General features: G+C 44.5%; 1 protein-coding gene across 6 annotated transcripts in view; it reads right to left on the bottom strand.

Annotated features, from left to right (window-relative positions):
* ZC3H18 (zinc finger CCCH-type containing 18) overlaps positions 1-17795 on the bottom strand; it is a 46703-nt gene that overhangs the window by 28110 nt on the left and 798 nt on the right. For 4 of the 6 annotated variants that reach the window (XM_075765304.1, XM_075765302.1, XM_075765305.1 and 1 more), the window contains exons 3-8: positions 9780-10387; positions 6394-6478; positions 3502-3650; positions 3100-3192; positions 2344-2501; positions 692-724 (exon numbers count right to left, since the gene is read on the bottom strand). In XM_075765304.1, coding sequence (XP_075621419.1) covers positions 692-724; positions 2344-2501; positions 3100-3192; positions 3502-3650; positions 6394-6478; positions 9780-10373 — 1112 coding nt within the window. In that variant the 5' untranslated portion in view covers positions 10374-10387. The remainder of the gene's footprint in view (positions 1-691; positions 725-2343; positions 2502-3099; positions 3193-3501; positions 3651-6393; positions 6479-9779; positions 10388-17795) is intronic. The other 2 variants (XM_075765307.1, XM_075765306.1) reach the window with 1 other exon arrangement.

Below are 17795 nucleotides of genomic sequence, written 5' to 3' on the forward strand. Positions count from 1 at the left end.
GCAGAACTAAGATTATAAAGCAAATGCTCCCAAATTCCAGATTATCTGTAATGAGACTCTGACTTGTAAGTAAGAGGAATGAAAGGCCCACTTTTGCATTTTAAAAAGTGCCAAATAACCTAAAACACGCTAAGATGTAAGTGCTGCCCTGCGAGTCAAGCGGCTACCTGTATTTCTTTCAGTGTTTTTAAATGGTTTAACATTTCTATTTTTGTCAGAAAAAATAAGCCAAGGGAAAGAGTACCAGGGAATCTTGAATACGGATGCTCAACTCAACAACAAACTCCTGATGCCAACCAGACAACAGTCTGGATTCAGCGACATCAGGTGCTCAGAGAGACACACCAAAAAAAAATAAATCTCAAGCTACACCAAAAAAGGAAACACTTTACTTTTTAACCCAGCCTCAAGTCCAAATCTCCCCATTCCTTTCCTATAACATTTGTGGGCTTCTTATTCATTTAAACAGGCATCACTGCTGTGTATTTTGATGATTCAGTGCTCAAATCCTTAGGACAATAATTGGTATAATCCCCAAAAAAACCAAATACATTCACTCAGTTAATAAATAGCCCACCACACTGATGAGACAGCGGTCTGTGGCCTGGGAAGTTTTTAGAAGTGCAATGGAGAAAGGAAAGGGAATATTTTCTTACAGTTGCAACAGTACTGGAATCAAAGACCTGCTTACCCATAGTTAATGTTTTCTTTGATGTCCACCTCCCTATAGTTTTTCAAAAAAGAAAAAGGGATTCATGAACTATTTAGACATCTTCATATGTCACAAGACAGTCCTGAAAGCATTTATTAACATCCTAGCTGCACCACCAGTGCTTAGTTTGCTGCAAGGTGTCAATCTGTGCAGTGTGTGCGTGTGTGAGAAAAAACACCATTTTTCTAGAGTTTACAGCATCAGCAGCTTCATAACTTTTGCCTTTACACACAGTGAAGATATTTTAATGCCACGGTCTGGTTTTATATAAAGATGTTTGAATTCTCAGGAATTCCATTTGTTTGATTACTTCTACTTAACACTGGCTACATGCAATACAGTTTTTCCTTGATTATATGAAAAAAACCCCAAAGTCTTGTACCTAACACAACAATTCTTACATCAGTGAGGCAGTGGCATAAAACAACTAGAACGCCGATGCTAGTTTTTGTAGACAAACATAAAATAAAGATACTATACGGTCAACCCACAGAGCAGTGGTGATAATGTCCCAGGTGCAACTGAACACCTTCTCAGAGGAAGAGAAGACCAAGATACAGACCAATTTCCACACAGGAAAAAATTAATATGGGGCAACTGTTTTGTTCCAGGCTGAGTAGATAGCTTCTTTTTAAGATGGGAAAAGGAACTGCACTCCAGAGCAAAGCAAAAGACTTTTGAACACAAGCCTAACCTGCTCCTTTTCAGACCTGTTTCTGCAGTCCATTCATTCTAAAATAGAACCAAGCCTTGCAAACACTTTCTCTGTGAGTGAGTAGATATAATCCATAATCTGTACACGTAGGAAGAACAGAGGATGTGTAAGCAAGAGAAAAACAGAGATTCACCTGTATTCCTGCAGAATACAAGCCTCTCTCTCAAAAATTGTTTTTCCATTCCATTTCTTGGCTCAAGAACTACTGCGCAAATCTCTCAGAGCTGACATCCATCCTCGCACTTTCTTCTGCCTGCTCTCCATCGTGACAAGAGGGTGTCTGAGGTCTCTTAACAATTTATGTTTTACCTCCTTAAAAAAAACAATCACCTAAACATTTACACTTAGGGTGTTTGCTTTGGTTCAGGCCATGCCCTGACAGCTAACAAGTTTGCTTTCTGACCAGTGTCTTACTAAATAGTTTATCTGGGACCAGTCAAGATGCTTGTTAAGACCAGTTGCTGTATCAATGCCCTTGCAAATAAACACCCAGCAAGTCGAGACAGGACAACTGCTGCCCTGAAGCTCTTGGATGTTGAGCATACTCTAATTTTCCTGCCCCAGCTTTAGCATTTTAAAATTCTCGGGGGTTGGAATAAGAAAAACAAGAGGAAAAAAAAAAGTCAGAAGAATGCCCTGGCATGAGGTAGGCAATGCACAACTTGAGGGACCAGTATGCCAATGACATGGAAGGCAGAAAGGTTTAAAAGACAACTGTAGAGGAAGGTAGTGTTCAACTGGAGTGAACGGAGGCAGTTCAAGTTTTTAACCACTGTACACACTGCTTAACAGAAGTTGTTTCCGTTTCCTGAGGTGAGAATTCCTCCAATTTGGAGGAACAAGTTAACTGAAGACTGCCATACTGCACATTTCCCACCCATCTATTCCACGTAGCAAAACCAAGACTGCATCTTACGCTGGATCTCGGACGTCTCTGGTGATGCGGTAATTCCAGTCGCGGAAAAACTCGTTTTCTTTGTCAAATTCACGCTCGTCTTCTCCAATAGTCACAGTGAACCTCTTCTCCTCAAAGTCAGGCTCCTGTTCTTTTCTCATAGTTGCCTTTTTTAATACCTGCCATAACATAAAAATAAAAACATTGTAAAGAGAGAACATTTCTGAGGCACAGGGAAATTAGAGTACTAAAAATCCTTCATTTGGCAGAAACGTGCTCTTTCAACTAAAGCACCCTTCTTCTGCCCAGTCTCATGAATGTGCAGGACACTGGAATTTTCTTGACATAAAAAGCGTAATTCACTATTCCCTCGGCTCAGAACAGCAGCAGACAGGCAATAAGTTTCACACACGCTGACCCCATTTTCTGCAACGATCGGACACGTGGATCCTAGAGGTGCCAGAGAAATGGGTACTGAAATAAGGGAATTGCATTAGCTTCAAAAGTTTTGCTTTGTGGAGGGTTTGTCTTCAACATCCCCAAACTGGTCAGGACCACAGGCTCTCCCTAGCTCGTGCTAATATAAAACAAACCTGGATGCCAGCTCCTCGAGTGCATAACAACTGTGATATACAACAAGACGCAGTTAATAGGTTGAAAGGCAAAGGGAAGGCTTCATAAAAAGAGCAAGACACTACATGCTCCAAGAAGAGCTCTTCTGCTCCCAGTGAAAGCGAGCAGTGGGTTCTGCAGACACTTCCCGAGGATGGCATTTACCTCTTTAGCATGCCGGAGTCCTCTCTCCCAGGCACTTTCTGTAGGAGGGTCTGGAGGGGGTGGAGGTAAGATTTCATCAACGACTGGCCCTCCCTGTTCAAAGGGTGAGAAGTGGAAGGAGACAGACACTTGACATTAGTTTTAAGTAGTAACCACATGTAAACAGTCACCCCAAAGCACATCCAGATACTCCAGAGATGTATCAACACGACAGGGTCTGGGACACACATGGAAAATTATTCGCCTCTACTAGCAACTTCAAGACTAGCTTTTAAAAAAAAAAAAAAAAATCACATATCCAACTTTTGCTAAAGTACTAGTTCAAATAAAGTCTTCATTTCTAGAGCAGGAGACAGAAATCTACGTGCAGAAGCCATAAATTCACTGAAAAGCTGTGCATACCCAAGGGTTGGCTGGCATCAGTGGGTGAGGGCCGATAGGAGGAGCGCCATTTGGGGAGAAGGGCTCAGGCTTGGAGATCAAGGAGTAGTTTCCTTTGTCATTCACGCCGGGGTGAATAAATCGACAGTTCATGCCCCAAGTACAGTGACCTGTGGAAATACGGTTCTGTTAAACCCCTGTATGCCTACAGCAAACATTTGTTCAGCCCCACAACGATTTAAAACCCATTGAGGAATAACGCTGTTTGAGACACACATTCTTCTCTCCAACTTTGTTGAGATTTACCTGGTTTTATATACACAGAAAGACACTCGCCACCCCTCACCTCCCCAGGGGGGACAAATAGATCCAATTGCAGATGGATGAACGTACAAGAACCTTATTATGGTGGGGAGAAGGGAGGGATGGGTACATACACACCATTAAGCAAATGCAGTAGTAAGCCTATGAGCTCTTCAAGTCTGATTAATGACAAACACTTCAAGTTAGGAGCTTTACCTTTTACAGAAAACAAGAAATATAATCTGACAGCAACGAAAGCATCACAGCACACTCAAAATAAACAGCTCTCTGGGAAGGCACGAAGTACATCAAAGCTCTTCTCTCCAACCGACTCCGCAGGCTTGCCAGCACAAAGCAGGAAAGGAGACATCGCTACAGAGGACAGCAGACAAATTTGAGGTTGCTCATAGCTTCAGGTATGATCCCCAAAGAGATGGTAACACTCAGGAGCCTCTAACAGGGTACAAAGCTAATTTCCAACTGTAATTTAGCTTGCCTTAGAAACAAACCTCCCCTCCCTTTTTTTTTTTTTTCCCCTCCTTCTGGCAATCCACTCAACATCAGGCAACAGACATTTTGCAGATTTCCCAGTAGACAACTGCATCACAAAACCATCACTAATTCTGCGCTAGCTCGGGCATTGGCACGTTGAGTTTAGAGGCAACGGAGCAGTTACCACTGCTGTGCCCCAAGGAGGAATCCCTGATCTCGGCTGGCAGGGCAACACATCAGAAATTCACACTGGAACTGCTCCTCATCGGTCCCAGATTAACCACGGGCAGAGGTAACACTGGATGCTTTTGTACTGTCAAACATCACGAGAGCACGAATCCCTTTGCACGGCGGCTCAGGAAGTGACACAATGCCTGAGCATCCACGGTAGGGGCTGCCAGACACCTACACAAACACTATTCCTACTGAAGCGTCAAGGAGAATGATGACCCTGACAAGTAAGGGGCCCTGCAAGCTAGTTAGTCGTGCCACTGGACAGATGCAGCCACATCGGTGCTCCTCAAACACAGCAAGGACAAAAATCTGAACGCCTTCAAGGTCCCATGTGAGCAGCGCCTGATCTCCCTGGTGGCAATAAAACCTTTAAGGGGTGAGTAAGAGTGGATGTCAACGTTATCTGAACCCACGCCAAATCAAAGAAAAACAACTGCAGCAGGAGATTCTGCAGTCTGAACTTTGACTCGGGCAAATATTTCCACACTACGCGGAGGTGTATGTCACGTTAAGGATTCAGGAACAAACAGCTCTCCTTGCAGAGAGACTTCCCTGTTCCACCATCACCACCAACACGTTTGTCTCTCAGCACCGGCAGAAAATTCTATACCGGAAGCCATTCAGGAAGCCAAGGATGTGATATCTGATGGTCACGTCTCCGGAAACCCCCTAAGCGGTTCCCTACGTTGCATAGGCCACTGACGCAAGGAATAAGAGACTCCACCCTGTTCTCCACCCTTCTTTTAATTTCAGATTTTCATAAATTATTTCAAGGGCAACTGTAAATAAAACCATGTTAATGAGCAAACATTAAATGAGACGAAGCTGAAGGAAGAGGAAGAGAGCTATAATCAGTTTAAATAAGAAAACTTATAAAACCTACTCTTTACACTAAAAAAAAAAAAGCAGGACAGTCTAAAACAGCTGTTGTGCTCTTGCACAAACTTTGGTGAATGTCCTACTAATAAGAATTTAAAAAAAGAAATACAATTGTTTAGATTTAAAAGTTTCAAGTCTTAGGTCTCACTCGAAGAAATATATTTTATGATTTCCTACCCCCATTCCTTCCAACTGAGGCTGACAATCCAAATCATATTTCAGAAATGCTGATACAGCACAGAGCAATCTTCCGGCTTGAGGAAAAAGTTTCTATTTACATGAGGATTATTTTTTTCTAGCTGACCATTTCCTCAGCCCAGTGGAAACACTGGCCACCGGCACGTCTCACCCTGCCAGGTCCCACGTCACCCCTCAAGCACGCTGTCTCGCTGGGGTTTCTGGGTTGCTTGTGAAAACAGTTACAGGTGAGTTGCCAACACCCGACACCACCGTGCAGGCAACGCAGGAACCTGGTCAACAGATGCAGCTGCAGGGGCTACAGCAGTTCGGTGGATGTCAACATGATGTCACATCAATATTTCTCATAGAGAAATAGTATTTCTAGCCCTATTTTCAATTTTAAAACTTCAGCAAATGCCTTTTAATAAGTGGGCAAGTGAGACAGATATGGGATTGCAAGAAACAAGGTTTCAGCAAGTCATGAGCTTGATAAGAAATAACGAGCGTTTGCCATTTTTGTTTTCCACAGAATAACCTCTAAGCAATAGCTGATTGTTAAATCAGCCCAAGCAGTTTTATTCCATGACGTTTTAAAAACCACTAGCAAGTTTTCCTTTATTTGCTTCCATCAGGCTCACCCCGCTTCGGGTAAAGCCATTTTTGCATATTGGCTTTATGTAAATCGAGCATCTGGCCATCAAGGAACAGAAAGGTGATACTGAGGACGCCCGGGGCAGAGTTTATCATGTAGACAGCAGCTTAATGGGTACAAAATCAAACAAGAAAAATCTTTAGTTTTCTTCCACTGTTACAGCATGTTATTACCTTTCATGAAGAACCGGCAGGTGGGACGTGGCCTCACTTTTCTGTCGCTGGGGTCTTTAACTTCTCCTTCTTCTAAGTCATCATCCTGGAACAGACAGACAAGCTGACATTTCACGTGGTGCATTTTCTGCAGCGACTTGACATTTCACAATATGGTCAAATATCAGTCACTGAAAACACACCCTGGAGCAAAACACAAGAGAAAAGCAATATAAAGTTGCGATAAACACCCCATAGCATCTTTGTAATGTGCTGCTACGAACAGGGAGACGCATTAACTTTCATATTTCAGCGGAGACCCCAAACCCTTCAGGCGTTACGGACATCTTGGTGCCACACCACAGACCAAGGCTTAAGGCTTCATTATTTTACCCGACATATACTTAAAGACTCCAAATCAACAGTACAATGGATTAAGCTCTTATACCTCAGCTGAACGAGGCTGGTTGTGCATTTTTAGCTGACAGCAAGCGCAAGGCAGTTAGAGGTGGCTTCACGCTCTTTTGAGGCAAACGAGCTAAATCGCATTACCTTTCCTTCCCGCTGCCCAACAGCACGCACACTGACAGCCACCGCGGCTCGGCTGGCACGGGTAGTACCACTCACTACCCTTCAGAGCCTTTAAACCGGGCTGTCCCCTGCTCAGCACTCATGTCATCCCGATTCAGCCAATTCCTTTTGTTCATTGATTTAAAATACACAGCGGTATTCCTGCATTAATGCGGTAACCCAGTACAGACCTCACGTGCCTATACATCAAGTTCTGAAGGATGCTATTATGATAACTAATTATAAAATGCTTCCCTACAACCTCGCACACAAGCTTTCTGGGAAAAAAAAAAGTCACATGTATTTCTTCTAGTCCCCTCCGGCAACAACTTGACACCTTCCCTTCTACTCCTTGGCTCTACGCAGGAGCTGTGAATCAGCTCTAACAAAACTCTACATTATCCCCAGCCCCAAAAAGAAATTCTGGGAGATAGAGGTTGCTTCAAAGGTTAAGAACCACAGGGGATGAGTGTGAAATAACAGTCATGAAACACCTCCAGAATAAAGTTGTTAAAGTACCAGCCTTTGCCTTTGTTCCCCAGGAAAGAAAAAAAAGCCACCTTACTGGCTTCATCAGGCTGCATCTGAAAAGTCAAAAGGAGCTAAAAAGAAGTGGCGATGTACACAAAGGCATACATGACCAGAGAGCTGTCAGGGGTATATGGCAAAGAAATCAGTTATTTGTCCTAAAAGGCACCCTGGCCTTCCCTTGCACTGCCTCCATTTCACCGCCACAGAAGTTTTCAGCATATGAAACATCTGAAGAGGGAGCATCTGGTGGAGACCTTCCCTTTGCGCAGCAATCGCAGCGACCCCGTGGCAGGGACAGCAGTTGTCTACATGGAAAAGATTAAGAAAATTATGTACTTTGATCAATTTAGCAGCTGGAAAGGAGGAAAAAACCCACATCACTCGGCTGTAGATAAACAAAGGATCTACAGAGAGATGGGTTAACAGCCTCTTCTGCTGCATTCCTCCGAGGGCAATACAAGGAGAGGTTCTCCTGAACAAGAACGGATTTTAAAGACTACACATAGATTCAAATTAAAATCTGCATTAATACTCCCCTCCTCCAAGACAGAGCTCTGAAAGCAGAATAAAATGCAGAGATTTAACAGTTTCCCCCAAAGCCAGGGATGGCATTCAACGGCGCGTGAATGGTATAACCAGCTCAACTCTGCTTCTTTCAAAAGAACTGTGTGAAGTCTTTGCAAATGCTGTACTTGAACAAAAGGGAAAGTATTTATTTCTGTGAGGTCTCCTTGGAATCAGGCAGCTGGGAACCCTGTTATGAGTTAATGTATGAAAACCAGAGTACAGATTCATCTTGTGCTTTGTAAGGAGAGCGCTCCCCCGAATGCCTCAGACTCTAAAGGAAAGCATTCATATTTTAATCAAGACGCAGGCATGGAGTCAGGACTCCAGGAATTTCCCCCCCCCCCCCCGCCTGGACTCTCCCACAACACACTGAAATTCCTTCTGAATTAGAAATGTATTTTTTTTTTTCCCAGAAGTTTTGTGTATAAATGTTTAACAAACTCACCTGCCAGACTGGGCATGAAGAAGAAAAATAACATCACCTATTTTTAAGCAACAGAACTTGTCAAAGCACCATTAGAGTAAAAATACAAAATATACGACTCTCCAATAAAAAGGGAGGAGGGTCTCTCCAGCGAGGCCCCGCGAGCTTCCCGAGCACGTGGCTAGGTCAGCTACACAGCACCGGGGACTGGAAGGCAACATCATCTCCCAAGCCTGAACCCTCCCCTCCCTGAACGAGAAGCCCCACCAGTGATCCCATCCACAGCCCACTGCTTCCTTGCCTGGTCACCAGGACATGCTCACATCACTGCCCCGACCTAGTCTAGCTGTGCTGGAGCACGTTTGGCACGGACAGGCAGGAGCAGAGCCAGCCAGGAGCAGAGCCAGCCAGGAGCTCTGGACCGGTGACCTCTCTTTGCACTCCCACTATTTGGATTCAAGTGTCCACCAGACCCAGTGGAGGGTTTCTACTCTACTCCTAGAATCGCTTTGGCCTGTTTACTTCTGCCTGCACGAGGGAAACTGGTATTAAGCTGTATTAAATACAACTGCTGCACTGCAGTGCTTCCTACCTAAAGACAAACACGGGTAAAGAGTGCTATTTGCCTTATCACTAATGCAATTAAACCCAGTTTTCGATTTTTCTAAATAGCTGCGTTTGTTCTCAGCTGTGAATCAGTAGCTACTGGGACTGCGCATCCCTGAACGCATCACCCAAGCCACGTGCAGGGGCTGCCTGGTTAGGCACTTTCCAGAAAGCCCAGCACCCTCCATTCCTCCCCTGCGCACCCAGACGCCGCTACAGCCCAACAAACGGCTTTGGGCCACAGGCTTCCCGCACGCGCCCGACGCCTCGACCACGGCAGCCACTCTACAGCACCGGCCTCTCAGCCTGCACCGATGAGACAGCTTATGAACGCCTAATCCACGGCTAAGTAATTTGCTGTCAGCATCATTCAAAAGTCCTCCGAGAGCTGAGGCAGAATAGTTTCTCAAAGCACTGGAGCCCTTCCAGAGTCAATGGGAACAAAGCTTATTCGTGACAGCTCCAACAATGTTCGGCACCAAGTTCTTCTACGGTACGTGGCACCAGACATCCAAGCCACTGAGTTTAGGACTTGGTACATAGTATGGTCTTACCTCCAAAGAAAAAGAGTGTTACCTGCACAGTTAACACAGATACTCACATCAAAGAATAAACAGGGCATGGCAGTGTAAGAGCCAAACAGTTCTGAAACAGGAGGACAGGTCTCTCCCTGCAGGACTCTGCCCACCTCAGACCAGCTCCTACTTACATCAATTTCTCCATCATCGATTTCTCCATCATCGTCTTCTTTTTTCTTCTCCTTGAGGGGATCCTGGCCATCCTTTTCATCGTCACTTTTACTGCTGGATTTTTTCTCATCTTCATGGCCATCATCTCCTTTGTCCTCTTCCTCATCATCCTCACCAGCAGCTTTCTCACCATCCTCCTCTGCAACAGCAGCACTTGGTTCCTCAGGAACTTCCTCGTCATAGTCCAACTCGTGCTCATCTAGTTCGCGGGTGACAGAGGATGCTTCATCACCAAGGTCATTTGTCCGGTCTTCCTCCTCTCCTTTGCGAGGCGGAGGACTCTTCAGCTCCCCACTCTGCTCGTTGTTGTCAGACTCCTGAGACTTGGTTTCACTTAAGCGGTCCTCTTCATCCGAGTGGTTCTCCTCTTCACCGTGACTCAGTCCCCTGGCTGCATCCTCCTCCTCCTCCTCTCCCAGGACGCTGCCTTGCCCACCCTCTCCGTCAAGTTCCCGGTCTGAACCGCTCTCCTTCAGGACTTCGTCATCGGAAAGCTGCTGGTCCTCTTCATCAGGAGAGCAGGGGTTTCGCTCAGGGCTGTCGGAAACGTCCATCAGTACCCAATAGTCTGCAGAGGGTAGAAAACAACACTTGTTACGGGAAAACAAGCTGGGAAATCAAGAAAGGCTCACCTTGCAGAATTTGTAGTCTTGTATTTTACCTCCTAATGAAGAAAAGGTTGCTTGAATTCATGAACATGGTTTACCATACTACCTTCAAGAAGGAAATACATAGTTCAAACTGTGTAAAGAACCGATTTCAATATTGTCCCAGACTAGATGAGAGCGTGCTACCCTCCACATACAACGATGGAGCTCGAGGTTGGAATTTCACCTACAAGCTCTAATCGGTGAGGCTGCACAAGTGCTCCCACCAAACCACCGTTAGAAATCCCAAGGTAGCCCCCTCAGCCCAGGCACAATGCCAGCGCCGTTTCTTCTGTGAACAAGGGAGTGAGCTCCAGAACACAGGGCCAGGTTTTCAGGTGTATTTTGTAGTTCTAAGCCCATGGCACCACAGCTTGCACGGACTCTTGAAGAGGCATAGGAGCACAACTCACAGTGATGCTGGAAAAAAACAGCCTATATATTTACAGTACTTGTTACACTGCATCCAGAATAGATATGAAAGCAAGGACAGTAATGCATTCGTGGAAACTCTTGGATTTTTAATCAGGTTTAATTTGGACAGTGCATGTGTTGCCATCTAATCTCCACCCACTTTCTACAGTAAAGATTCAAAATTCCTTCCAAGAAGCAGATCAACTTCATAACTGGCTGCAGCACGCACTTTTGCTAGAAGCTCAGTACAAACATGTGCTTGGTATAAGTTAAAAATTAGATATCTGCTTAGAATAAGCATAATAAATGCAACCGAAAGGGACAAGATGCAAAGCAGGGAAAAAAACCCCAACCCATATCTATTTATTTTACTCCAGAAAAATAAAAAAACCCCATGAATTATAGCAGAACTGTCTGACCCAAGGAACCGGTTGAGCTGTCTCTTGCTAGGAAGATTACTGGTTCACCTCTAGACAAAAGCTCTTGGTGATTAAAAACTCATACCCTTCAGCCGTGGTCTCTTGCTGCAGCATGCCCTTAGCCCTGTAAACAACGATGACAACTCTTTCCTCGCCTCCCCCCTCAGCAATAACCAACAGCACTCGGCTGCTCTGGAAGAGTCCAAGCTGCCAAAGGTGTCTTGGCAGGTTTTCCAGCTCAGAGAGGTAACTCACCCACCGCAGTTCTCTGGTTGCACCAGTGGAACGGCGCAAGAGAGGCATCGGGTGCTCTCAAGGTGGCACCTTTCAGGGGACTAAATTCACCGTTTCAGCATAGGCCACCTCCTCCTCCAAACCCAAAGGTCTGTACAGGAACAAGCTTGGGCAGCCATCAGACAGAAACGAAGAGCTAAAGACAAACCCAAGGCTTACAGAAGCATATTTAGGGCTAAATAAAAGCCACGGGGTTACAAATCACCAGGACTTCTTCATCTTAATAGGTATCATGTTTTACTTCAGCTGCTCCTAGCTACAACCTCCCTGCAAGCACAAAAACACGACATAAATTACCAGATTTTTACCTGTTATTTTTAAGATCTTTGGTGCAGAAACGCTACAAATACAAGACTCTGGTAGGTCCTTTAAACACATCCAGCAATCCTTCCTGAAATAAAAGTTACTACCACTAGGCAGCTCTGCACTACTTAACCTTTTCCTGACCTACCCATTCACTTTGCTATGCTCCTCCGACTGGTTCTGCATAGTAAAGGTTATTACTTACTAAAGCTCATTATTTACCATCAAAGAGCAAGAACAGACAGGCAGAAGGCACACCACAGCATCCAAACAGACCGCCACGCGCTGTAAACACGACCAAAGCAAATCCAAGCCGCCTTCCCAGCATCTGAAACCCAAAATATTTTGGTACTGATGGAATTGGGGATCTCAGTGCTGAAACACCGCCGGAGGGTAAGCACGGGGAATATGCAGCATCTCTTCTATGCGTTAAGAGCTCGTGCCTGGAAATCAGGAAGGCATGACAACTTTGTTACCCGTGCTACTCGTCTGCTTCTTCATAAACTTCCCACGACCAGAGCTGCTGTATTTATGTCTTGTACGCTGCCAGCTGTACTGTCATCACAGTAGAGCAAATTTGCTCTAATTCATGTATTCAAAGCCCTGCACAAACATTAACCAAGTGATAAATGTGAGGATGATCTAAACATTCGATGGGGCCCCGAGCAGCAGGAAAGTCACATTTTGAGCTTCCTACCAGCTACTCTTGTTTCTCCGCACATTTGAAGAAGTTGGCTCTTGCTCGCAACCAAAGTTGTGATTTTACTGAAAAGTTAAAAGCCAAATTAAAAGACGGCAATTGCCTCCTGGTGAAAACGGCTCCGGGTAGTTAAATTAGATGTAATCTCAAACAAATTATATTCTTACTCAGTATATAAAGGTTGATGCTGAGTTCATAAATGCTTGCACAAATTGTTACTGGCTTTAAGAGCAATTTTATGGCAGCAGTTTTAATTGCCTAAGTGCCTGAGAAGTTACACTTTGCGTGCACGTAGAACAACTTAGCGTATTACAGCTGAAAGGTCGGCCTTAAGAGGCCAGTAGAAATATAAAAGCTGTCAAGTGCAGACGTATTCAGGAAATTTGTTCTCTGATTTCTTGCAAATATGCAGCACCAAAGAGAAAGCATTTAAGTGAACTAGATGCCTTTCTGCATTCGACATCGAGACCTTCAGAGGGATGGGGGAAAACAAATATGAATGCATTCTCACCACCAGCTAAGGTGATTTATATAAAACATTCACCTCCACTGGCAGCTATTAGACCTGTTATAAAAATCCAGTGCATCCATCAATTACAATAATTTCCTATTAATTTTCACTGGCAGAAATGATAAGAAACACAATAAATGACAGCCCAATTGAAAAGAGTTCATGAATTCCAGGCAGTCTGCTTTTGGTGTGTATTTCCCAAGAAAATAGCAAGTTCCCCCGTTGGCAACGGGCCTTATGTCCTCCCCGGTGCCTCCACCTGTGCAGGCAGTGATGCAAAGCACAGAAGGCATGTATAGTTCCTCCACTAATTCCTTTTACGCCAAATTATTTCGGCAAGAGCCACAGTTCAGCCAGCCTCCAGCTGCATGGAAATGCCCCAAAGCAAACCTGTGATACGCAAGAGGTAAAATCAGAAGTGGGGGAAAAAAATAGGGAGATGGAAATTAAAGGAAAACTGTCAGACTAATGATGGAACAGGACTAGATAAGATTTCTGCTGTGATCTGAGATGGAAGAATGCCTTAGCACTGAGCTAGTTAGTATTACTCGTAGTCACTTGTTCATAGAAAAAAAAGAAATAACTGAGCTTTATGAAAGGTAAGAGTACCATAGTGAGAATTCTGTGAAGTGCTAGAGTACTTGCTCTAACCACTCAAGCTTCCTTTCAAGCTCCAATGGATTTATTTTTTGCAGGTAGCAAGTTTATCTCCAGTTTAAAGTGCACATCCCAAGCGCTGTCTCAGAATAATCTGAAAATCACAGTTTATCCCAAATCTCTGGAATCCTACAAGGCTTTTTGAGGGCTTTTTTGGGGGGAAGGAGGGAGGGAAATGTTTGGGTTTTTTTGTTTATTTCGGTTTTTATGCTTTCCATTCTCCTTTAGTTACACATACAGGTGAAGGGCAGAAAAATCTAAGAAAAAAGACTACATGGAAGTATTTCAAATTGAGCAGCACTGACATAAGTGGTAGAGCAGAAATCCAACGGGTTTCATTCCTCACCACAAGCTTGGAATTTTTGTGCCTTAAAACCAAGCCAGTTTCCTACTGTCTTCAAAACCAGTTATAAAAGCAAAAAATTAACTTCTCAAGCTCCAGATAAGATTGTTTGACTTTTAGCTTAGGATGATGGGGCAAGAACCAGGTATATAATAATACTTCTCAGTTAGCAGCCGTTTATCTTCAGAGGTATCTATAAAATTACAGGCAGTTCAGGCAAAGCCAACTTTGGTCAAAGCTGCACAACCCCTTCTATTATGAAACTGATTTAATTTGCTCAAAGGGTGTCAAATTTTCATTTTCTGCAAGTCTGAAGCAGACTAGCTCAGAACAGGTCGCTAAGTCTTTCAGATGAGGCTTACAGAACTCTCACTTTGCCAGGCTAAACAAGTCGGTACAGCCTTTCTATCGAGAGGCTTTGGAGAAAATGCAATAGTAGGGCGCACTTGCAGCCAAAAGCATGTCTTTTACTGTCTCTAGAATCGCTTGTGCGTTCCTCTGAGTTGAAAGCCCCTTAAAAGCAGCTCACATATTTTCAGTAAAGAAATTAGAGTATTTGACAGCTAAACTTTGCAGGTGTCCCACCTGCAGCAAATTACAACCGAGAACACCTGGCAGTTTTTGCAAACCTACATTTGACCGGCTATCTAGAAATAACGGAAAGCAGGATGAAAAAGGCAAGAACAGCCGGGTGTCCTCGGGGATATTTGGCTGCAACGATCTGCAGCTATTTCTTTGGCACAAACCCGCCTTCTCTCCCTGCAGCCCCTCGCCTCGCTCCCTGTACAGGCACAGACGGCACGCAGCCCTGACTTGCCTCAAAGGCAGCCGGTTCACACACAGAATCAGGTCTGGTGGAAAAGAGAAGCTTTTAGTTACACAATACATATGCAACAAGAGCCAGTGCTGAAGTTTCACAGAGCGAGCTCTGGAATTTTTCAAATTAGGGAACGAAGCATTAATTACTCCTTAACTTTGCCAGTGTTTCATGGCTTGCATACAGTGGAACAGAGATGCTCCTTCTAAGCGAGGCATTCACATGGCCGGCCTCACCCTGCAAGAACCTGGATGCAAAAGCGAAGGGGCCCATCTTGTCCCCACTGAAGTCTCATAACATTACTACTTAAAACTACACAGATTTCCACACCCCCCCCAAGGTAAAAAGGTACTGTACATTGAGGAGGTGTTAGGGAAATTTAAATTCATCTGCTTCAGCCACATAATAATATATTTCTTCCAAAACTTAATGATATCCAAGCCTTTTTTTTAACTTAAAATACAGCATTGAGATTATGAATCCTTGACACAGCACTAAAGGCAGTAAGAGAAGAGCCCTTTGCTACTTAAGTTGCTCTTTAAAACTCCATTTCAATATTGCCAGGTAAACCCAGGCTACGCTTTAAACAGTATCTTTAACCTTACGCTTTTGTTAGGTGATTTGCCCAAGGCAAGAGCTAGATGAATCAGAGAGCTGGAGTTCTTAGCAGCAGGTCTGTTTTCAAGATCAAGCCCAACTTCTACTCTCTGTTAAATCAACAGCATCAAAAGGTACACAACTAGAAGGAAGTAATGCCAACCAGGTTTTAGTCTGTGACCACACGTGTACCTTGGACACTACTCTAAGGCAGTGCAGCGTTTCACCGACACACATTCCGGATCCGTGGCTCTTGACAGTGCCTACGGCTGGCAAGAGGCTCAAATTCTGTTTCGTATTGCTCTATGCTGTGCTGTTTTCAATTAGAAATCATGAGAAGCTTGAGCAGCATCTTCAGTTAAGCCAAAGTTAAGCTTTGTGTACAACTGACTTGCTGCTGCAGGTAGTATCTTGGGAGCAGATTAACTGGAACTAGTATGGAAAGGATGGCAGCTTACTCTAACTGCAGCACCTATAGGATAAAGCTGTGAGTTCAGACGGGATTTGAAATAGCCACCAAGTCAAAAATACTCCTGGCAAGCATTATTTCCATTCATTAAATTCCTCCCTCCAAGAGTAAGCCTTCACAGGGTGCCACAAAAAGCTATTTCCAAGTGAACAAGGAATATACCTCGGATATAGTATGGGAACTGACGGCTCAGACGGTTCCAGCACCTCTGGTAGCAGGAAGGCACCGAGTGCCCTAAAGAAAACCGGAGCTTGACAGAGCCATCAGCTTCAATCTTGAAATCCTACAAGTTGCCAGTCAGATGGCAAGAACCAAACACATACCCAACTTCTGTACCCCCCCAGCAGACACCTCACAGCTCCTGGAGCGGTCACGGGAGAGATGCGAAGGAAAGAAGCAAGGAATCTCTTGGCTTCAGGCAGAAATCTTTGCGATAGAAAGGAGGAAAAAAAACCCCACTTTCTAACAGCCAAACAGCTTATGGAAAATCAACACGTTTCCATTAATCGGATAAATGAAAACCAGGGAACATCCAGAATGGAGAAGTTCTGGAACATCGTGTAAGCCAAGCCACGAGGATGGGCTTGAAGAATGAAGGAGAATGAATGGGAAATAGGAAAGGCGAGAAGAGAAAGGCACCACGAGAAGATTTTGGGAACAAAGAATTGGAAAACGGAAGCAAAACAGAAGCAATGGGCAGGAACCACAATAGGGGAAAAAACAGTAGCAACAACAGGAGGAGAAGGAAATAAAATGCTTTGTGATCCAGGAAAGGAGCATCACGTAAAACTAAGATGATGAGTAGAACAAATGCAAAGCCCCCAGTCCTTTACATTGAATGAAACTATGGTCCTTAACAGGGTTAATTAACTACACACTTATCTGCCATCCTTAGAGAAGCACTGACTTTGAAGATGCATAGAGAACTTCAATTACCTAGCAGCTGGCAGGGAAGCTTTTAACGCAAAAAAAAAAAAAACCAACAACCAAACCTGAGCAACCTTTCAGCCTTAATTTAAGAGAACTGCTTGGTGACAGCGATTTTCAGCCAGCTGATTTTAAAGAGGAGCTCAGGGAGCTCTGATTCAGAATGCTAACCACTGCTCTCTGTCAGGCAGACTTTGGGACTGAACCTTGAAGAGAAACAGCGCTGTAAGCAGCTGGAATTTGTTTTCATAGCGCAACTGATTTTCCTATTGCTGGAGCACACATGGCTCTTCCTGCAGCTCTCCGCCAGCAAAGGCTAATTTTGAATTATCAGCGCCTCAGCCCCATGACAGAAAACAGTATGATTGTTCCTGTATTCTGTAGCATTTGTGAATAATCACACTCAAGAGTCTAACTTTGCTCAAGAGATTGGATCAGACGTTTTGCAAAGAGTTGTCTTGATTAGACCACGACCTTTTTTCTTAATCTAGGTAAACCTTAGGAAGGCCCGGAGAAAGAATTCACACCTCGGAGGTGCTGCTCTTGCTACAGCCAAAGCAACTGTTAACAGTTGTTTCAGAGGAGCTGAGATACCGACAGCAGGAAAAGAAAAAATTGTTAGTGTGGATGCTGAAAGGACAGCTCTGAGAAGAGACAACCCTGCTGAAGCAGCTTATAGAGGGAGTTTAAACCACCTGCAGCAGCTGCATGTTAGAGCACTTGCAAAGACGACAGCAGCTCTGAGCAGAGAGGAGCACCTCACAACTCCTGCTGTGCAGCCAGCACAAACCAGCGTCACACGAGCGAGGTACCCACCCACCCAGCGCAGGATAGACCCCCGCGGGCAGCTGGTGTCGCTGGGGGTTCCCAGTCCTTCT

This window comes from Balearica regulorum, chromosome 13 (genome assembly GCF_011004875.1).
Source record: "Balearica regulorum gibbericeps isolate bBalReg1 chromosome 13, bBalReg1.pri, whole genome shotgun sequence".
NCBI lineage: Eukaryota > Metazoa > Chordata > Aves > Gruiformes > Gruidae > Balearica > Balearica regulorum.